Here is a 22,393-nt window from a genome sequence, read left to right on the forward strand (position 1 = left end):
CGAGCCAGGGCCAGAGAACACTTGGGTGGTTGCCAGATGGGGGTGGGGGGTGGCGTTGTGGTTGAAAGAGGTGAAGGGGTTCAGAAATACTAATTGGCAGTTACAGGGGAGTCACGGGGACGTCAGGCCCAGCACAGGGAAGAGAGTCAATGATACTGTAACTCTATGGTGTCAGGGGGGCCCCATATTTACTGGGGGGGGGTCACTTAGTAAGTTACATACATGTCTAATTACAGGGTTGTATGCCTGAAGCTAATATAATATTGTGTGTCAACTGCAACTTAAGATAAAAAAATTTTTTAAGGGAAATTAGAAAATACAAAAAGTGGAAAATCACGGTGGTTTTTATTATAGCAACATAACCACGCGATGATTTTCAGTCACCCGTCCTTGCAACCTCTCCTTTCTCCGGAGCCCGGCGTCAGCAGCCTCCTCGGCCCGGTCCGCTGCCTCGTCCTTCCCGCCGCGCGCTTTCCTCTTTCTCTTTCCCTTTCGCTGGCGCCACAAGTGTGTGGTCGGCGCGAGGCCTGGCGAGGGGCCTTCCCGGCCGTCCTCCGCCCCGGGCGCGCTGGGCACCGCCGCGCTCCGTCCGAGCCGCAGCTGCACGCGAGGCCCCGGCACCCAGCCGTGCGCCGCCGGGGTAGGCGGCCACCCTGCCCAAGGGGCTCCCTGGGCCGGGGCGCGTCCCCGCCAGGCCGAGCCAGGACCCCTCTGCTGGCAGACGGCGCCCAGGTGGGACCCTCGCGGCGCTGGGCGGGGCCGGGAGCGCGGGGGGCCGGGCCGGGGCGGGCCGGGGCGGGGCGGAGGGGCGGAGGGGCGGGCAGGACCGCGGCGGGGCCCTCGGGCGGCGGATAGAGGAAGTCGGCGAGCGGCCTCTGCTCTCGGCCTCCCGCTCGCCCGCTGCCGCTCCACCTCCCGCCGCTGCAGGGGGTGAGTAGCCGTCCGCCCCCTCGCCCTCCTAGGGATCCGCAGGCGAGGGCCCGCCGCCGGGCCTGCCCTCCGGAGGTGGCCGCGCGCGCCCTGGGGTGGGAGAGGAGGGCTTGGGGCCCGGGCGCGCCCGGATCTTCCGCACCGGCGTCGGGGCCCCCTCGGCCCACTACGGTTGCCACGGTCCCCGCGGCCCGGACGTGGCCAGGGAGGCTTCCCGCTCGGAGCCGCCGGCGCGCACGGGGTCGAGGCGGGAGAGCCGGGCGCGTGCGCCCTGGGGTTCGCGCCTTTCGCTGAGAGGCCCTGGCCTTGCCGGAGAGGCTTTGTCCTCTGCGCCCCACGGAGCCTCGCCTGTGGCCTCTGCCCGCCCGAGGCCGGGGGCGCGGAGGGGGCGGGAGGGGGCTTGGACCGGAGGCCTTGGGTTTCACCCCTGAGATGAGAGACCTGGGCAGGATGTGTGGGTCCAGATCCGGACCCCAATCGAGGCGCGGACCTGGGACTCCGCTCTGTCGCCCCTGCCCCAGCGTCTCGGCTCCGTTAGAAGTTCTGTGCGAGCCGGCACGGGGTGCAGAGCAGTTTGCCCGATGACCCGGTGACCCAGGAGCCCCTGCCCGGCCCCGAGGTCCTCGGTGCCCAGGAAGCCGCGGGGTGGGGGTGGCTTTACTGCCCCGCCCAAGGCTGGCGAGGAAAGAGCCGGCTTTGGGTGTGAGCCTGGCTTCTGGCGCTGGACTGTCTTCGTCTGCTGGGCCTGAAAGTGGTGAGGAGGAGGCTGGGAACCCCCACCTTTTGGGGCAACTGCCTCCTTCCACGGCCAGGCGCGCCTGCCCTTCCTGCCAAGTCTTATCTGCTGGCCCAAGCCTCCCTCGGTGGCTTCTCCGCTGTCCCCTTTCTGGAAGGGCCCTGAGCAGGATGTGGTTTGTCCACGGTCCATCTCCTCCCACCTGGCACTCCAGGCTCGCACCCTCGGAGGTCCTCCTGGGCCTACGCCTGGGCCCCCTTGGGGTCTGGGAGTCCCCTGGGAGGGAGTGTTCTGGAAGTCAGGGCTCAGAGCTCGGACAGGAGTAGGGGAGTCCTCTGGTTGTAAAGGTGAGGGGACAGGCCTCCAGTGAGGCTTGCTGGGAAGAGGGCACCTGCCACCCAGAGTGTGAGCATTGCTGTCACTTGGGGGATGGGGAGCGGGGAGGGGCCAGGGCAGCACCTCGTGGCTGCCGTTTACAGGCCTCACCTTACAGGCTCCCTAGAGCACCCTGTGCTGGGCACGGGGCACAGGGACAGGGTGCTGCTGTGTGTCAGGAATGGGACGCAGACTGGCGGCCACTGTGCCTTGTTGGGACGCAGGCCTTGGCGTGTTTGGTGCAAAGGGCTGTGGGAACGTGCACTGGGCTGCTCGTTTGTTTTTAATTGCAGTCTGCGTTCAGTATGGTTCTGTACTAGCTTCAGGCATGCGGCCCAGCGGTTATCAGACAGTTACATACAGAGTGTCCCCCTGACACCCCAGTGCCCACCTGGCACCACACAGTTGTCACATCAGTGACTGGTCCCTGTGCTGGACCTGACACCCCGAGACTGTTCTGTGACTGCCAATCTGTCCCCAGTCCCTTCACTGGGTCATCCAGCCCCCCGCCTGCTCCAGGCGCTGTCTGTCTGTTTGTCTGAGAAGGTGAGGCCATCTCCGTGGACTCTGGACGCTGACGAGCAGCCGGCCAGCTCCAGAAGGGGAAGTGCCCTCGGGCAGCGCAGGGCAGGCTGGGGCGGGCTCGTCTGGACAGAAGGGGGTGCACGGGGTGTGGCATACCCTGCTCCGGGGCTCGCACACCCAGGGAAGCCTGCCATCCTGGCTGTCTGGGGGCACTCGTGGAGGAACTGGAGGTTTTGCTCATTTGCACATGAGCACAGCCTGTCCAGGAGCACCCAGAGCCTGGGTGGGGACTTGGGAACGATCAGGCAGGAGTCTCCCCCGGAGAAGGTGGGGCAGGACCGTCTCTTCCTGTCTCGGGCAAGGTGTTGGGACAGGGTGCTGGGCCTGGAGGCTGGAACTCCGTCAGCTTTCAAGACCCAGCAGCCATCCCAGCAAGGACGGGGAGGACTGTGGGTGGCCTGGCGGGGGTCCCCAGGGTGCTGGCTCCGCATGGCCAGCCCCTGAGCCCACTCACAGGAAGTGCTTCCTGGGGCTGCAGCTTCGGGGGCCGTTTGCCTGGCTGGGGCTGTGGAGCCCCCTGAGGTCGGCTGCCACCCCTGTGGGCCTCCTGTGTCCGGGATCTGATGAGCAGCACCTCAGCTGCCACCCCTGGGTGGCCTCCCCCAGAGCCACTGGGGGTCTGAGGTCAGCGGCTGCAGGCTTCGGTGCTTGGCCCTGACCCACGAGCTCCCTGGGAGTCGGATGCACCACAGAGAGATGTATGTGCATTCATTAGCCCGTGTGGACATCCCTGCTCTTCAGATGGTGAAACCGAGGCACGGAGGGGTTAAGTACTGGCCCAGGGTCCCGACGGAGGGTGTGGGACTCGGGATGTGCTGCCCCTCACTGCTGCATCCCCCAATTAGGGCCCCTCGGCCTTTGCACCTTACACCTGTTCCAGGTTGAGGGTGAGGAGCGGAGCGAAGGACGAGGGCCTTCCTGTGATTCCCGGGTGAGGAGGGTGCTTCTGGGGCACGGTCCTGGACCCTCTCTGTGGGGTGCCGCCCCAAGAACCATCCGCAGGCCCTCCAGCCCCCACGCCTGACTCAGACCTTCCCCCTCCTCTTCCTGCCTTTATTGCTCAAAATGGGGAAGAGTCCGATGGACGGTGGGCCCATTTGCTCATCTGCACGAAGCAGCCACTTCGGGAGGTTCTGCTGCCTTGCAGATGGGATTCTAGGTTGGCTTTCTGGGTGCCTGTGTCCAGGGTCCTGGGAGCTACCAACTGAGGAGACGGGGACATGGTGGGTTTTACGTGGTCCTCCCTCCCCCTCAGCAGCCCCATCAGTTTCCAGGTGGTGCCAGAGGACGGGAAAAGAGTACCTTTGGGGTCCTACCCGGGTGTAAAGGGGCTGCTTGCCTGAGGCCCAACGTGTGGCCACTGCCGTGGGCCCTGGGGGAAGGGCGTGGACGCCCAGGGGAGGGCTGCGTGGAAGTGCACACAGAACGGCCTGTGTTCTGGGTCTGGGGTACCAGGGCCACCGCGGAGCCTTCTGCCTCTGCCTGACCCGGACAGGAACCTGCAGGCGGCTGTGCTGACCCGGGGCAGGTCCGTGTGTGTAACAAATGCAGTGCGCATCTGCGTGCGCATAGGGGTCCCACCTGCTGCGCCCTGAGCGGCTCAGCTGTGGGACCCCCTGGCCCGGGCATCCACCTCTCTCCGAAGCCTTGTTTTCTCCTGGGGCACCTCCTCGGACGCCGGGCCTTAGCTGGCCTCCCGGGCGGGCCTGGCTGACCAGGAGCTGAGCCAGGGCCGCTGCTGGTGCTGGCATCTCCCAGGGCCGTGCCGACCGGCGTGGGAAGCGAGTGCTCTCCTGCCTCTCTGCGCCGGCGGTCTGAGTGGTGCCGCCTTTGTCAGAGCATGGGAGGTGGGAGGCGCATGGTTCCCCACGGGGGGCCCTCTGTCCACACGTGCTGGCCATCCTTGCCCTCCTGCCAGGTCCAGCCAAGAAGGGCAGCGGGAGGGCAGCGCGCCCCCTCCCTCCCCCCCCGGGGCCAGCTGAAGCTGGGACTGGCCTTGGTGACGTCCCTTTTCTCCCCGACTGGGCTCGTAGAGGAGCCTAGCTGTGCAGAGTTGACGGGAGAGACGGGAAGACAGTCAAAGCCAACCGAGGCCTTTGGGAAGAGCTCCTGGGACGCCTGCCTCCGTCCCTGCTGGCCCTCTTGCCTCACCCAGTGCACACAGTTCTTGTGGAGGTCCAGGGCTGGCGCCGGGTTGCCCCCAGGATGATGTTCGGAGCAGCAGAGCTGTGGGAGGGGTGCCTGAGTTACCTGGTAAAGTCTCCTGGCCGGCCCTAACCTGGTGGCTCTGTTGGTTATACCATCATCCCGATACAGCAAGGTTACAGGTTCGACCCACGGGGCAGGCCACCTACAATACTCAGCCAACCATGCATCAGCGGGCAGAACAACATTGGTGTGTTTCTCTCTGTCTCTAAAATCGATGAAAAAAGAAGACCTGCTGCTTCTTTGTCCCCCCTTCCCCGAGGCTGCCCATTTTTTCACTGAGATAGTTCGCACTCACCCATTTAAAGTGGTTCTTTAATATATTCACAGAGTTGTGCAACCATGACCGCAGCCTAACTTTAGAATATTCCACGCCCCCCAAAGAAACTCCACACACCCTACCGGTCACTCCCGGCCCCCGTCTGCCTTCAGCCCAGGCAGCCGGAACCGGGTCTGCCTGGATTTGCCTGTGGTGGGAAGTTCGTATAGATGGAATCACACGTGGCCTTGTGACAAGCCTTTTCACTTAGCATGTTTTCATCCATGTTGTAGCAGGTGTCAGTACTTCGTCCCTCTTTAGGGCCAAGTAAGTCTTATTGTGGGGCTAGACCACGGGTTTATTGACTCATTAGTTGAACATTTGGGTGAATTTTCTAATTTTCAACTATTTATAATCCTGCTATGAATAGTTACATACGGGTACAAGTTTCTCCGTGGAAAATGGATCTATAGGTCAGCTTGAAGAGTGTTGCCATATTCACAGTAGGAGGTCTTCCAGTTCGTAAACTTGGAACGCTTTTCTTTGAGCTCATCTTTATTCCAATGCTGTTTGTAGGTTTCAGTTTACAAATCTTATGCTTTTGTTAGATGTATTCTCAGTATTTTATATTTTATTTTCTTCACTATTATAAAGGTAATTGTTGTCTTAATTTCACTTTTGGTTTGTTGCTCCTATAGAGGAGTTCAGTTGATCTTACAAATACTCGTGTTCTGCAGCCCCGCTGAACTCATTGCTTATGCCAGTAGTTTTCTAGTGGGTTTCTTGGACCCTGTCCAATCAGGCTGTTTTATTTATTAATTTTTAAATTGATTTGCAGGGGGGAGAGACGTCTATTTTTTTTTTTAAATAATTTGTTTATTTTATTTGTAGAGAGAGGGGAAAGGAGAAAGAGAGGGAGAGGAACATCACGTGTGGTTGCCTCTCACTCGCGCCCCCAACTGGGGACCTGATGTGCAACCTAGTCATGTGCCCTGACTGGGAATCGAACCAGCGACACTTGGCTCGCAGGCCGACGCTCAATCCACTGAGCCACAGCAGCCAGAGCCAAGACATGTATTTTTTGTTGTTCCACTTATTGATGCATTCATCGGTTGAGTCTTGTATGTGCCCTGACCAGGGATTGAACCTGCACCCTTGGTGTATCGGGACAGTGCTCTAACCCGTCCAGGGCCCAGTCACTTTGAAAGCTTCCCAGCTGATGTAAATGTGTGGCCAGGGCTGAGACTCACTGAGCAAGCCCGGTGTTCCCTATGCCTCTGCGGGAGGGGCGGGGGCGGGTAGAGCAGTCAGAGTGTTTGAGTTTCTGAGGAACCCCCTGGGCCTTGCTACGAAGGCGGCGAAGGGCGCAGAGTCCTGACCTCGAGCTCCGTCCGTGCCTGTCTTGCGGGGGCAACTCTCCCTCCTCCGCCCAGTGAGACCAGCCCGTGCGGAAGCTGCTGTGTGTAGACCTCGAGGGGAAGTCAGTGGGTTGGGGAAGCCCGTGTGGTCTCCGTGGGGACTGAGGAGAGGAGGAAGCTGAGGGCCTGGCCCTGCTGTGACCGTGCTGTGGGGGAGGAAAAGACTTTGCTGTCCCCTTGAGGTTCTTTCAGCTGCTCTAATGGATAAATCTACATGAGATCATTAAGAAGAGAAAATAATCAAATTTAATCGTATATGTGCACTCGGGACCCCCCCACGCACAGGAGAGGTTCAGAGGTGGAAAGACATTCTGAGCCCTGGGTGAGGTCAGGCACCGGGGGCTTCAGAGGGAGGGAGGTCACGGAGGATGACACGAAGGACAGATGTTCATTAGAAGTTTGTCCTGCCCTCTCAGGTCCTAAAAGGTTATGCCTGGTGGTGACTCTTGTTATGCGCAAGGCCCCTGATTTAAAATTCTTCGAGGAAGAGGTAAAGCCTGCAGGGTCTCGTGATTTTCAGCTCCAAGTGATTTACATACCAGTAGCACATCTTGGGGTGACTTGGTCTGAACCCCTAGAGTTCCCTGGAAATCCCACACCGCAGAAGCGGGCTGAGCAAACTGCTCTCTCCCTCGTTCCCAGAGGCGATGGTGCAGGTGGGTTTGCAAAGCCGGGCCCTCAGATTGCACCTGTTTCGGGAACCTGCTCGGGAAGCGGTCTGTTTGAAGGCCGACTCGCCCTCGTTTGTTGCCTGAGAGACGTGTGGCCGATCACACGTGAGCGTGTAAGGAGGGTTGTCGGTGGAGAATTGAGGCCCAGAGTTTTGTGAGACAATTGAGACCTTTCCTTCGTGAACAACTGGCCGAGAACCGGACCTTCAAGAACTGAGACATTCAGAAACCGAGGCTTGACTGTATTTAATAAGAAGCATCTGTATGGGGAAAAAAGAAAAGAAAAACAAAGGTTAGTGATCTGAGAAGGCCTCCTGGTCTCTGGTCCTGAATGCAGTTAGTCTGGAAGATTTCTAGGCGTCTTGTCTTGAGCTGCCTTCAGGTGGGGCGCAGTCTGACCTCCCCTGGCCGGCAGCAGGCCCGGAGCCTGTCCGCAGGCGAGCCGTGGAGGGCCTTTCCCTGCGGCCCGTGCCCAGCCGTCCCACAGCCTTGGGAAACGAGCGTTTTCAGTTTTCAGTGATTCCCGCTTAGGGGAGCGGGAGAAAGCTGGACACGTTCCTTTGGAGAGTCCCAGGCAGGTATTGGGAAGACTGGAAAATCCGGATCCAGTCCAGCTTGTAGGTGGAGACAGAAACCACAGAGACTGGGAACAGCACTGGAACCTGGTGGCCACAGAGATGTTACTGAAACGTAATTTTTCTCACTAAAATTAACTCCATTTTTATCCAAACGAAGGGTAATTTATTTTCAAAATAAATGTAGTTTCAGTAAACGCGGCCCCTTGTTGACATAGGACAGAAAGAATAGTAATTAACTGCACAGGCTGTTTTTAAAATTTTTTAAAAAATATTTCAGTTACAGTTGACGTTCAATGTTTTATTGGTTTCAGGTGTAAAACATATTGATTAGGTGATTACAATGTTACTGGTGCTCTAACAACCAATTTGTACCTGGTCATCCCTTCCCCTCCCCCTCCCGTCTGGTGGCCAGCAGTCTGTTCTCTGTCTTGTAGGTACAGATATGATGTTAAGTGTGGCCGGGGACGCTGAGGTAATTCCAATAAGCAGGATGAATAGCCAGTACGCACGGAGGACTGTGGCTTGCTCAGACCAACAGCGGAGGGCGGGAAGCCTCATCCTCCTTTTACTGATTTTACAGATATGCTCATTAACAGGGAGGGTCCAGGAAAGAGCTCACAGGCAGATCCTGGGAATGTTTACAAAATACTTGAAACTTGCAACAGAGGATGCTTAAAGGATTAACTAAATAGAATGCTTCCTGACCAACAAGTCTATATAGCATTCCTAGACAGAAAGATAGGAAAACAGAAATCTAATCACTTACTCTTTTAAGGCTAAGGAACTGATGCGCTGTTCAGAAAGCAATTAAGGTTAAACACCATTTGTCAGAAAGCAATTAAGGTTTAACACCATTTGTACTTAATTTTGTCTGATTTCCTTATCAACGTCAGGGAAGATGGAGTACTCAGCAAGATTCTGTTTAAGTCACAGGATGTCTGTAAGATCCCGAGTCCTGAGCAGGCAGAGACTGTCAGCAGCAGCAAGTCCAGCTCGCTGCTCGGATCATTAGACACCTGGACCGAGAGGCATGTAAACATACCTCAGATCAAAAGTCTTGGTTTCCAGCATCATGTCTCTTTGAGTTTCTTTTTGTTTTGTTTGTTCGTTCATATTGTTCTTTAACTTCCAATGTACGTGAAATCAGACGGCGTCTGTCTTTCTCTGCCTGATCTGTTTCGCTGAGTGTGATGCCCGCCAGGTCCGCCCCTGCTGCTGCAAACAGCAAGATGTCCTTTTCTCGGGCTGAGCAACGTGTCCTGGTCTGTGTTTCACATCTTCAGCCACTTGTCTTCTTTTTTTTTTTTTTTTTATCCTAAAAGTTGTAGTTGTTTTCTCCCCCACCTTTTGTCACTCATTATATTCAATTTTTGGAGTGTTTACTGGTTTTTGTACCTGTTTCCGTGGCTAAGTGATGTCAGCATGCTGACCACTATCTTTCTCCTCTGCAGGTTTTGTACTGTTTTGCAAAGGGTAGGCTTGCTATTTCATCAGTGGGCTCTTCCCATCTACACAGCAGCTTTTATTAGCTGCATTTGGTGCTGCACTGCTTCTTTGCTGCTAAAAAGTTTCATATGTTTTTCTACCTACTTATGAGTATGAAGGTTTTCTGGGAGACTGGCTGTTCTAGAAGGCCCTATTCTGGACAGCAGAAGCTCACATGGAATTGTCCTTACAGATAAGGCAATGAGCAAATTTTATTACAAATAGTATCAATGTGTCCATTCATATCTGGATTTAATTTAAAATAATTTTATAGTAGAAATTTCTAATGGGTGATAAGATTACAAAAACTAACATTTTCTAGCAAGAATTGTGTGCCAGGCATCCCGCAGGGCACTTTACACAATTATCATTATTCATAGTTTGTTTGTTTTTATTTTTTACGGAATTTATTGGGGTGACGTGGGTTAACAAACTTACGTACATCTTAGGTTTACAATTCTATGACACATCATCTGTACACTGTATTGTGTGTTCCCCACCCGGAGTCATAGTATTGATATTCTGTGAAGTCACTACAAACACTGAGTGAGAGGATGCTGAATCACTGCTCCCGGGGGAAATACAGGGTTACGTTCCTGTGAGCCTCGGTCACATTTTTTGTCAACTAGTCAACATATAACTTTGCTTACGAGTCTTCTTATTTTAAGATACCCTGTTTAATATATATTGTTCACTGATGCATTAACACTGAACTCATGGTCATCGGCACTATAGTTCATGCCTGAGTAAAGCTTATCTAATATGTGTATTTTTTCTACAATATACGTCACAGCTTCTTGTCCTTAGAAACACTTGACAGCACTTCAGCTCTACATTTGCAAGCTATTTTGTGAAACAGTGAATTACTAACAAAAAAGAAATAAAGAGCAAAAAACTAAAAATAAAGGTGTTAAATAGGCCATGAGAAGAACAACTGTTTGCAGCAGCAATTTTCAACCTGTGAGCCACAAGAATATTTAAAACATGCAGTACCTGACTATTTAGTCAGGGCCACTGACCTCTTTTCCTTAGGTTGTCAAGTTAAAAAAACGACAACAGCTATCACAATAGCTGTCTGGTGTGAATGAATCAAAGTTATACCTATTTTTTTGTCAGATCAGCAAAAAAATACACTGTTTGGTGCGCCGCAGAATTTCAGCAGCTAGCTATGTGTGCCATGAGATGAAAAAGGTCGAAACTCACTGGTTTGCCAGATGAGGCCTGACAAAAGAAGGCACTTCAGCTGCCCATGTGTGTCAAGCAAATCAAATTTTGCACCGTTCTGTGCATGTCCACAAATGCCCAGGAAAGTGCCACAAGTATTGATTTTGGAGTTACAGATAAATTTTGGCAAGTAGGCTAATTCGCAAAACTGAATCCATGAATAATGAGAATCAATTGTATTTGAATTTTCAGTTAACATTTAAAGTAACTCTTAAAGATGAACTTTGGTATATCTAACTTACAGGTGAGAAAGCTGAGGAATAGAGAAGTTTTATAATAGAGTAGCTTTAAGAACACATTGATAGTTTGCAGAGCTTTGTTTGTTCAATTCAAAGACCTTCATTCTTTCCACAACAGGTTTCCAGATATGAATAATGACCTTTTAACTCATCTTCCTTGAAAAACCTGAATATATTTGCTATATTTAAAATAAAGTGCATACTCACTTAAAAACAGTCATATATTGATCTGTGTAAATTTCCTGGGCTGCTTTCAACCTTTAAAAAGATATTTGAAAGTATTAATAGCAACAATATATATGTGCACATATTATTCCCTCTTAGGTTCCTGACTTTTTATTCAGAAAGATTTAAGAATATAATTATGAAGAGGCAGAAATTATGACAGTAGGTCTCAACCATAGCTTTATATCAGAATCACCTGGGAAGTTAAATGAGAAAATATCTTCAGCCGCTTGTCTTCTGATTGGATCATTTAACCATTTACATTTAAAATAATGATTAATAGGTCTGCAGTTATGGCCATTTTATTCACTGTTTTTTTTTTTTATTGTTTTTGTTGTTCTTCATTCATCCCTTATTCTCCTGTCCTCTTCTCTTGATGACTTCCTGTAGTGTGTTTGAAGAATAAATTTTTAAAAGACTTTATTTACTTGTTTTTAGAGAGAGGGGAAGGGAGGGAGGGAGAGACAGAGACAGAGAAAGAGAGACATTGATTGGTTGCCTCTCTCACACGACCCCAACGGGGGACCTGGCCCACAACCCAGGCCTGTGCCCTGGCTGGGAATCGGACCTGTGACCTTTTGCCTTGTGGGACGGCCCCCAGCCAACTGAGCCACACCGGTCGGGGCGGTGTTGTGTTTGGATCCCTTTCTCGTCATTTCTCGTGTCCCTCCGGTGGATTCCTGGTTTGTGCTGAGAGCCACTGAGCTGTGTTTATGTTGAACAGCAGTCTGGTTTAAGTTGATGGTCACGTAGGTTTGAATACATCCTAAAATCACTACCATGTTTACTCAGCCACCCCCATTTATGTTTTTGTCGTTATTTTTCACTTCTGTCGTGAGTGTGTCTGTGTGTCTGTGTGTGCATCCCTTCACTGATGGTCGTAACACATACAATCTTCCTATTTTTGGCTTTTAACCTTCGTACTGGCTTCAGTGGTGGTTGATTCACTGCTTTTGTTATATATTTGCCTTAGTCAGTGACAATTTTTTCTTTGTGATAGTTTTTTATTCATATTTTTAACTTTTTTCTTCTTCTTAAAGAAGACCCTTTAACATTTCTTGTAATACTGGTTTGGTGGTAATAAACTCCTTTAGCTTTTTGTGGTCTGGGAAGTTCTTCATCTGCCCTTCCGTTCTAAATGATAGCTTTGCTGGGTGGAGTGATCTTGGTTGTGCGTCCTTGCTTTTCACCACATCGAATGCTTCTTGCCAGTCCCTTCCTGCCTGCAAAGTTGCTTTTGAGAAATCAGCTGAAAGTCTTATAGGCACCCCTTTGTAGGTAACTCTCTGCTTTTCTCTTCCTGCTTTTAAGATTCTCTCTTTATCTTGAACCTTTGTCATTTGAATTATGATGTGTCTTGGTGAGGTCCTCTTTGGGTCTAGCTTGTTTGGGACTCTCTGCGCTTCCTGGACTCGTATGTCTGTGTCCTCCACCAGGTGAGGGAGGTTTTTGGTCATTATTTCTTCAAACAGGTTCTCAATCCCGTGCTCACTCTCCTTCTGGTTCCCCTGTGATGCAGATGTTGTTATGCTTGATATTATCTCAGAGTCTCTTAAACTGTCCTCATTTAAAAATGTCTTCTCTTTCCTGCTTTGATTGGGTGTTTTCTGCTACCTTGTGTTCCAAATCGCTGATCTGATCCTCCGCTTCCTCTAACCCATCAAATGTGCTTTTCATTTCTTACTGGTTCTTCTTTATTGGAGTTCTCACTGAGATCATCTATTTTCCCCCGAAGTTCCTTGAGCTTCCTTATCACCAGTGTTTTGAACTCTGCAGCCGGTAGATTGCTTGCCTCCATTTTATTCAGTTCTTTTTCTGGAGTTTTGTCCTGTTCTTTCATGTGGAACCTGTTCCTCTGTCTTTTCATTTCCGCCGCCGCCCTCTGTTTGTTTCTGTGCATTAGGAAGAGCTGCTGCATCTCCCTGTCTTGGCAGAGGGGCGTTGGGTAGCAGGTGTCCTGTGGGCCCAATGGCGCAGCCTTTCTGTTCACCTGAGCCAGGTGTTCCAGCGGCGTCCCGTGCGTGGGTTGTGTGCACCCTTTTGTTGTCGTTGAGCCTTGATTGCTGTTGCAACACCAGTTGGTGGGATGGCCCCTCAGGCTGGAGGGGGAGCCAGGTGTGCTCACGCCCCGGACAAGTCTGTGCCGAGGAGGGTTCTGCGCAAGCAGAGCAGCCGCCAGCGGCAGCCAGGGGGGTGGCGAGGGGATCCGTGGTGGGGTGGCAGTGCCTCGGAGCCAGGGCCCAGGACAGCATCCTCAGTTCCTTCCAGAGGATCCCAGAGGGGGTGTCCCACCTGTGTGTCTGTGCTTCCCTTCCAGGCTGTGGCCCCAGACGTCTGTGACCGGACTCCAGTCCCACTGCCAGCCGCCATGGAGCCTCAGGTCAGGTGCTTCCAGGGGCGGGCAGGGCAGGGCAGGGGTGCGTGGCTGGTCAGTGGGTCAGTGTAGCCCGGCCCACCCTGCGTGGCTGGGGTGCAACAGAGGAGAGAAGGACCCTCGGCTTGGTGCTCTCCCGTCTCCCTCTCTGCCCTCAGCCCTGCTCCTCCACGGCCTGCCTGCAGGAGGCTATATGGTGTGAGACCATTTAAAAGCCCCCTCCTTCAGCAGGATGGCTCCCACGCTGTGCCTTGTCTGCTCTTACTTTTGCGTGAACTTGGAGAGAAAATCGTAACATTCAGTCCAAAGCTCTTCAGTCACCCGTTTCCTTCCTTTGCTGAGCTCTGTAACGTCTTCACGGCCACGAGCACTTCCGTGTGCACCCGAGCGCCTGGGCCTCCTGCCGCTCCCAGAGGCTGCCCAGGACACGGTGTGTAAAAGCCCGAGGCCCTGCGCCCAGAGCAGCCGCCGGCGCCCCGCGGTTTGCGGCAGGTGTCACCCAACGTCCTTCCGAAGCTCCGGAGCCGCCTCAGGCTCAGCAGAGAAACCCTCCTGAGCTCAGGCCCTTGGCACCGCCCGTGGCTGGCCCTCCTGGGTGGCCGCTCTGTCCCCTCCGCCATGTCCTTGAGCTGTCTCCAGGTCGGAGCCACTGCCTCCTGTGCCCCACAGCTTGTTAACTTGGGGGTGCTCTCTCCACGCCCCGTTTCTCCTGATACCCTGCAGTGCAGGGAGGTGGACTGATTACTCCCAGATTATTTCCGGTTCTTTTTTCCCATCAAGTAGCAAAAACAGACCCACTGCCCGGTGGCCCGCAGAGTCAGCGGTCATGGCGGCCTCTTCCCCCACCACCTGCATTTTCTCCCTGCGATAAATTTTTCTTACCTTTGATATTTTTTTCCTCAGGTTTTAAAAACTGTGGTAAAATTTTTTAAATTGTGGTAAAATATACAGAGCATAAAATTTACCATTTTCACCATTTACGCGTCCGGTTTAGTGGCATTAAGTACATTCACGGAAGTTTCATCTTCTCTCACCAAAACTCTGGTCCTGTTAGACACTCCCTTCCCGGCCCAGGTGGGCGCTGGTCCCTGCGTTTTATTTATTTAAAACCATTTGCCTCCTAAAACCTGTCTTCTAAAAGTTTTCTGACTTTTTATTAAAGATTTTATTTATTTATTTATTTATAGAGATAGGAAGGGAGGAAGAGAGGGGGAGAAACATCACTGTGTGGTTGGCTCTCACGCGCCCCCAACTGGGGACCTGGCCCACAACCCAGGGCTGTGCCCTGACCAGGAATCGAACTGGGGGCCGTTTGGTTCTCTGGTCGGTGCTCAGTCCACTGAGCCACACCAGCCTGGGCCTGATTTTTCTAATGAAAAATATTAAGGGCTCAGAAGATGGAAACAGATTCTCCTGCACCTCCACCTCCCACCGGCCTCGTGCTGCCCCCCACGCCTGCTTTGTGCTTCTCTGGGCCTCCAGACTCCCCCCTCTTTCATCCCGGGTCTTTGGTTCTCTGACACCCCTCCCTGGCTGCCGATGCCCAGGACGCTGTCCCAGACGCATCCGCACACCAGAAACACTGCCCTGCTGCCAGGGCAGAGGCTGTGCAGCGCTGAGCGGACAGGCCAAGGTCACGGCCCCTCTGGGTGGCAGCAGAAGCCGCACCTACGGCCTCAGGGCCCAGGGTGAGCAAGCCTGCCCATGGGTAGAGGGCGTGTGCCCACTGCTGCCCAGTATTTACTGGAAACCTGCTGCTTGCACACGACCATCTTGGGCCCACAGAGGAGACGATGAGGGGAAGCAGCTTCTGCGGGGCGCGGGGCGGGGCAGGTGGGCTCGGGGCAGCGAAGGACTCATGGGACTTGGCAGAAGTGAGGCTGCCCTAACACTGCCTTTGGGGCGCCAGCGCCCCGCTTCGCAAGCTCACTCCCGCTAGGCGTTATCAGGATGTGCGTCACTCGGTAGATGACACGCTTGTGTGGCAGGAGCTTTGTCTGCACACAGGCCCTCAGGCGTCACCTGTCGTGCCCACAGGTGACTGAGGCCTTGCCGCCCCTTTCCTCCCAGGTCCGCAATGGCTCCAGCCTCCCGGGCGAGCGCCTCACGGACCTGCTGGTGTTCGGCTTCCTCCAAACCTGCCCCGGCGACAGCTTCCAGGAGGAGCTGAAGGGCCTGGGCCGCGACCTGCCTGTGCCTGCCGCCCACGGGGAGCTCCTTGACCACGAGCTTCAGACGGACGGCAGCCGGTTCAGCCACATCGTCGTGGAGGGCCAGGACCCTGGTGGGCCCCCGCTCTCCCTCTGCCTCGTGTCCCCAGTGACGTTTGGGGCTCGGTCCCCACCACACGTCCGGGTCCCGCGGTGGTGGGGTCGGCACAGGGTCCCTGCAGTGGAGTTGCCAGTCGTTTCTTTGTCACGACCCTGGTGTCTGTACATGAGGGGGCGTGGGAGGGTCTGAGTCTCACCCCCAGATGGGTGAGCTGCGGCCCAGAGAACAGCGCACGACAAGCCCAAGTCGGACGCCTGCTGGGTGCGGCCGGGCCCGCTTTGTCTTGGCCTCAGTGCTGGCCCCACGGGCCCCCGTTCCCAGGTTGGGGAGCAGCGGTTCCCAAGCACAGGGTCCACGGCCCAGCTGGTGACCATGGTGGGCGCCCTGTGAAATCCCTGCCTTAAAAGTCTGGGTTGACTGAGGGCTGGAGTGGACCTGGAATCCTGCTGCCCTGTCACCTGCGGGCCGAGGGGCTTGCACTGCCCTCTGGTGGCCCTGAGGGGGACAGCAGCCCGTCCAGTCTCAGATCTGGGGGACCCTGGGATGAGAGTGCCCAGCCCCTTTGGGGAAGGTTTAGGATGGGTGGGGTCAGGCCTTTGCCCTTCTACGCCATCCCACGCCCGCAGACCGAAAAGCCCGGCTGGACGCCGGTGGTGTTGGCCGGAGTGATTATGGGGCTGCGCATGGCCCCGCGCCCTCTGGCAGAAACAAGCGTGTTGATTAAGTACCTGCCAAGGATTGAAAGCAGGAGGCAGAACAACTTCGTGGGTGAATCCACTCGCGGGCCGAAGGGGACAAGCCTGGGGTGGGAGGGTGGCCGTCCCAGATGTGGCGCGAGCTGGGGGGCGGGAGCGGGTGTGGCAAGGCGCCTGCGGGGGATCGGGAGGGACCCTGCGGCTCCACTGAGCGGGCTGTGAGGCTGTGCCCCGTGCTGCCCTGGAGACTGGGAGGCAGGAGAGGCAGGGCCAGGGGAAGGTCCTGTGAATCGTTGGCTTGGCTAGAAGGGCTGGAGTTCACGGTGATCTAAGGCTCGGTGGTGACTTGTCCTATGAGCAGAGGAGCACGTGGGAAGTCCCAAGGAGGAACATGGTGTTGGGCTGACACTTTGCATGTTGACGGGGGGGGGGGGGGGTGGGGGGGGCGGCAGAGGGTGTGGAAGGAGGCCTCGCCCCTCTTAGTGCGTCCTGAGAGTGGGTGGGGGCGGGCAGGGGGCAGCTCTGCCCGTTGGCCAAGGACGGGAAGGATGAGAGTTCTGTCCTGACAAGTAAGAAGCCCACAACCCAGGCCTGCGCCCTGACTGGGAATCAAACCGGCGACCTTTTGGTTTGCAGGCTGGTGCTCAAGCCACTGAGCCACACCAGCCAGGCTGAAAAGTGAGCTTTAACGGAGCAATAACAGCAGCTGCCATTTACTGAGCCCCCCTGGGAGCTGGGTGTGGGCTCGCTTCACGCCTCATCAGCTGTTCCCTCCGCGTCTTCCTGTGCGTTGCTGTTGTCAGTGCTGCGTGATTGGCAGGAAACCAAACTTAAAAAAATCAGAGTGCCCTACAGCTGACACGCTGGCGGGAAAGCCAGACAGTACAATACACGGTGTGGTCCTGAGTGTCAAGGGTGGCAGAGGAGGGCACGTGCCCGTGAGAGTGGGGTGTCCACCTGGGACAGGGACCTCGCACAGCTCGAGGGAGGGGGAGAAGTTCTGTGAGAGGGGCTGGGCCAATCCTGCAGAGCCTCCCAGGTCCGAGAGGGCTCTGCTCTGCTGAGGGAGTTGGGGGCTCTAACCCAGCCTGACCCTGACCGGAGCCCCTGCCCTGACAAGGCTGTCCCATGTGCCACACGGAGCCTTTCCACGCGCAGAGGTGGAGTCTGTCCAGGGAGAAGTCTGCCTGCTCAGGCCCTTTCCCGGAACCCAGCAGTCTACCCCTGGGGGACACCCCACCCCCTGCCTGCCCCCACCGTGGGGGGGCTCTGCTAGTGGGAGCTGGCTTTGTTGCTTTTCCAGGGTGGGTGGCATGGGGTGAAGGTGTAGAAACGGGCGTTGTCTGAGGCTGCCATTGTGTCTGCCGCTCAGATTCTGAGACGCAAGAGGTCATCATCCAGAACATCGCCCGGCAGCTCGCCCAGATAGGAGACAGCCTGGACCACAGCATCCCCCGGAGTCTGGTGGACCAGCTGGTGATGCAGTTCAGGAACGGGGACCTGTCAGAGGACGTAAGTGGGAAAAGCTTCTGGTGTCTTTTCCGGGGTCTTCTGTCCCATCAGACAGAGCAGTGTTCTCTGAGGGGCCCAATTCGTGACCGTCCACAGAAGAACCGGAAACAGGAGTCACAGAACAATCAGGTGTCTTTCAGAAGAATTAAGTCCTTTGGCATTTAAGAAACCTGAACCCTCAGAGTCAAGAGTTCGGGGATAAAACGTGTGAAAAGATGAACCAAGTCTATGGGGCGCCTCCAGCAGTAACTTTCTCCCGTTTTAGGGAGCTGAGTAAAAACTGCCAGCAGAGAACTTAAAAGTCACTTCCCAGGCGTGACGAGACAGTGGCCTTTCAACCTGCTGCTCTCGGCTCCGTGGGTGTGACCCACACGCTGACTCACGGAGCCTTTGTCCTTTGCCGGGCGCTGTGGGGGCTGTGGCACTGTGGCCTCTCTGCGGAAGCTGGTGGGCACGGGGGAGAAATACCCCAAGGTCGTCAGGTATATGCTGACAAGTTCAAGGAGAGAAGGGTTCCGTTCTTTCGACTACAGCTAAAAATGCAGGTGCCCCTCACCACCTAACAAAACTATGCTGATCCTCTGGGTTCAGCCAGGCCCAGCCTCCTGCCTCTAGGGAGGCCTGTCCCCTCCCTAGTGGGCTCGTCCCCCCGTGATGTCCTGCCTTGGGACCTCTCCCACACGTCCACTTAATCTCCCGTGAACGTCATAAGCCTCAGGGTCCTTTCCCGGCCGCTGGCCACTGGCGTCCCTGTTCCCGGTCGTCTGAGACATCATGGGGAGTGCACTTATTCCTGATGGCCAGCCTGAGAGCCAGGGGTCCCCGGAGCTGGGCGCGCGCACCTGGCGCTCGGGGCCACGTGTCTGGTCCGTGAGTGTCGCTCTCTAGGCGTGGTCTCGTCTCCGCTTCCTGCCGCCTCTCCAGGCTGATGTGTTGCTTAGTCCCCCTCCCCTGGCTGGGCGGCTTCATAACCACTTCCTGTGGCAGGAGCACTCGCTGGGGGGCAGGACGGGAGCCCCTGGCCCTCTGTGTGCACTCTGTTCCCCCTGCAGGGCCGGAGGGCCAGCCTCGAAACCGCGGTGGACCAGGCCTTGCGGGCCTGCCCTAGAGACATGGAAGAGCAGAAGGCCGCACTCCTGGTGACCCTGCTGTTGGCCAAGAAGGTGGCCAGTCACAGCCCGTCCTTGCTCCGCGAGGTCTTTCGCACAACAGTGAATTTCATTAACCAGAACCTGCTCACCTACGTGAGAAACTTAGTCAGAAATGTAAGCTCCTAACGCATTTCCCCGAGGCTGCGTGGTCTCTGCCTGCTCCCCGCACCCGGCTCCCTTGAGGTCAGGAGTCCCAGCCCAGCCCTTGGCCTCCTTCTGCCGTTCCTTCCGCATCTGATGCTCAAACCCCAGGGAAGGTTGTCACGGGCACCCTGCTCAGTGGGGGGCTTTGCTTTGCTTTCGTGAGCAAGACCAGTGTGGCAGGAGGGACCTCGGCTTTATTTTTAAGAGGCCCCACTGTCAGCGGGAAGGCTCACTTCGTCCTGTCCACAGGGTCATGATAGTCGGGGGCAGGTGCGTGGGGCGTCCAGGAAAGGGGCCCCGGGCCCCGGGCCCCGAGCTGAGCCTCTGGTCTGCTCTCACTTCGCCTTGTCCGCAAAATAAGTAAGATTAAGTTCTTTAAAAACACGCTTTCCAAAAAGGATGAAGTAGAGAGACCAGAGGGGGAGGTCAAAAGGCGGGGGAACTATCTGAAACCTGCCCCCCAAAACATGTCCCTTTACCAATCCTAGTGTCTCTTTGGGGTTTTATGGGTCCGGAGCATGACTCAGACATCCAGCCCTCTTACTCTTTACTGGTAAACCTGAAAAGCTCTGCGTCTGCCGGGGAGCAGGGAACTGTTGGCCGAACTGTTGGAAGCAGGGAGGCCTGGGAATGTCCCAGGCAGTGCTCGGTGGCCACCATCTCACAGCCGTAGGGGTGCGGTGTCCCCAGCAGCCCACAAAGCCCCAAGAGCCCCAACAGCTTCGACTTCTGGGACCCACCGAGGTGCCTTTTCGGGAGAGCCAGCCACATCTCAGTGCTTCCGGAGAAGGCGTTTTTATACAAACCCCGCTTCTCAAGGGCTGCCTTCCGGTTTGTAGATGAGAACAGCTAGTTTGGACTCGAGCAATGGTCGCGGACACAGCAGCGGCGTCCACTGAGTGAACTGTGGCGTGAGCACCCAGACGGGAGAGGGCAGCAGTAAAACCCAAGTGGGTTTTAAACGTGTTACATCAACACAGTGCTGAAGGTTTTGCTCCGGTCGGGAGAGGGGTTACAGATTCTAACCAGTCCATGGAGCAGATCGGAAAACCAGTTTCAGTTGCTGCAGCGTCGGCTGGATTCCCGGGGTCTGTCCTTCCCTCCTGCACGCGTAGGGTTGGGGGCAGGCACGCGGCATGCTGTGGCAGCGGTCCCAGGCTCCCCTGTCAGCCAGGTGTGACCCGTGACCCAGCTGATAGAGGGGCTGCAGGCCAAAGCGATAGGTGCGTCTCTGAGCTGGGTCCCTGGAGCAAAGGAAGCTGCCCTTGGCCCGGCCGCCTCTGCCACGGGCCAGGATGTGCGTGAGATGAGGGTACAGGTGAGGACAACAAACACCTTAGTGACAAGGACCAGAGAGACAGGCTCCTGCTCCTGAGACCGTGGTGCTGGCCGTAGAGACAGAAACAATCTCGTTTACATCCTGTGCAGATTACCTGTCCCCGATGTTGAGTGCATTCTAAAAACTGCAGTGTTTGGTCAAATGAAGGATGTAACCCGCCCTCCCCATCCCGTTGTTTACAAGGGCTGTTGGTAATGACATGGCCATGTTCATGCATCTGCACAGTCTCTGGTGCTTCCAACGCTGTGACCCAGAACTGGGCCTGAAGTGCCACCTGGGCCACAGCAGAAGGAAAGGAAGAGGAGCCCTGGTCATTCAGAGCAGGTTAGGAAAGCGGGAAAAGGAGCAAACAGGTTCTAAGAAAGAGAATTTAAAGTAAAAGTCTGCCCTGGCTGGTCGCTCCACTGGTTGGAGCGTCATCCTGACACCCCAGGGTGGTGGGTTCAACCCTGCTCAGGGCGCAGACAAGAGTCAACCAGTGATGCGTCCGTAAGGAGCAACAAATCCATGTTTCCTCACAAATCAGTTTTTTTTAATTTAAAATAAAAAATTCAGAATTATGACTAATTCTGGTTCTTCCCTTCTTGCCAGGAGATGGACTGACAGCTGCAGCCGGGCCTGGTTAAAGCCCGGCGTGGGGATGGCGGCGTCTGCCTCTCATGGGGATGGAGCCGTGACCGTGCAGTTCTTAGTGCAGACGGCACAGGGTGACAGCTCCTTGTTCCTCACTGCAGTGAAGGGGACGTTTGCAGCTGCCGCCCACTCAGAAGTCTCCCCATTGATCGACTTGAATGAAAATGGCAGCCTGCACACATTCGAACAACTTGCTCTCATCTCGTGAACCTACGTGTGTGCCTTTCTCTTTTTCAGTGTATGGGTCCCCCCTTGAAAATTAAAGTTAAATGCAGATTATAAGGCAGAAGATAAAAAAACACTTCATGTTTTTTGTCCGAAAAAACAAAAAACTTGACCGTTTATTAAGGTGCAGCCTTGGAGCACCCCTCCCAGCAGCGGCATGTGTGGAGCCGGCTGGGCCGGGAGAGGGAGCTCACCCGCCGCTTACAAATGGAAGTCCGTGTGCAGCAGGCAGCATCGTAACGCCAAGGGCGGGCTAGTCTTCCTGTTTCAAACCACACAGCTTGGGACAGTTTGCATCCAGAACAGGTTGCCCTGTTTCAACTTGATTTCCTTTTCTCAGAGTCGAAAACCGGAGGCAACTGTGGTGTCACTCGGTTTCCAAAGTCAGGGAGCTAAAGGTGCCCCGTGTCTTACCATGGCTTTGACCAAAGGTTTAAGGTGCTCAGTTGTCAGGAACTACCGCACATACTCCATGCGGATCCTCTGCTGATGATCTCGCGGTTTCATTTCCCAGCCATACCCCTCGGTTCCTCCAGGCCTAAGGCTGTATCATGAGAGAACAGGCTTTTCTAGGCATAAAAATTGAAACAACAGACTTAAAAATTCAACAGCTGAGGGGCTGCCTTTTCTAGGGGCACGAAACCAGATCTCTTAGGGAGTGCGGGAGCGAGTACACTTAGCGACGCTGCCACGCTGCCCGTGGCTCCCAGCAGGTGTCCCCTAGGGTTCCGTTTCCACGTGTGAGGGTGGGTGCCGGTCCGTGTCATGCACGTGATCTGTGCTCTGCACGAACGCCCTGGTTGCTGTGAACCTGACATTCGGGAGAAGCTTATGAACAAGCGTAATGCGCTACCAATAAACACGTTACCAAATGCTTCTCTGTTCCTCCAGTGTTTCAGTTCGTCAGCAAACAAATGACTACCTCATTCAGCATTAAATACATGTAACGCAAAGTGTTGCCACACAGTAGGAAGGCCGTGTTTGTGGACAAGTTTCCCGTAATGGGGCTGTTAGGAGGACCCTCTTCAAGGTGTCCCTACCACAGTGGAAACAAGCTGAATCGCACGCACTGTACAGACCCTCACGCACACCTGTGTCACCAGGGTGGGGAGACCTTCC

The 22,393-nt window shown here is 55.1% G+C and overlaps 1 protein-coding gene across 2 annotated transcripts; it reads left to right on the top strand.

Annotated features, from left to right (window-relative positions):
* Positions 1–670: 670 nt before the first annotated feature.
* On the top strand, positions 671–21,331 carry BID (BH3 interacting domain death agonist). 2 transcript variants are annotated; one of them, XM_090258423.1, is made up of 6 exons: positions 671–732; positions 13,248–13,310; positions 15,375–15,588; positions 17,643–17,782; positions 18,835–19,047; positions 21,008–21,331. In XM_090258423.1, the coding sequence occupies exons 2-6, from the start codon at positions 13,299–13,301 to the stop codon at positions 21,017–21,019; spliced, it is 591 nt and encodes a 196-aa protein (XP_090114549.1). In that variant the 5' UTR covers positions 671–732; positions 13,248–13,298; the 3' UTR covers positions 21,020–21,331. The 2 variants fall into 2 exon arrangements, with proteins under 2 accessions (XP_090114549.1, XP_090114548.1); XM_090258422.1 differs by lacking the exon at positions 671–732 and adding an exon at positions 821–930.
* Positions 21,332–22,393: the final 1,062 nt, after the last annotated feature.

This window comes from Furipterus horrens, unplaced genomic scaffold, assembly GCF_987537825.1.
Source record: "Furipterus horrens unplaced genomic scaffold, mFurHor1.1.pri manual_scaffold_12, whole genome shotgun sequence".
In the NCBI taxonomy this organism is placed as follows: domain Eukaryota; kingdom Metazoa; phylum Chordata; class Mammalia; order Chiroptera; family Furipteridae; genus Furipterus; species Furipterus horrens.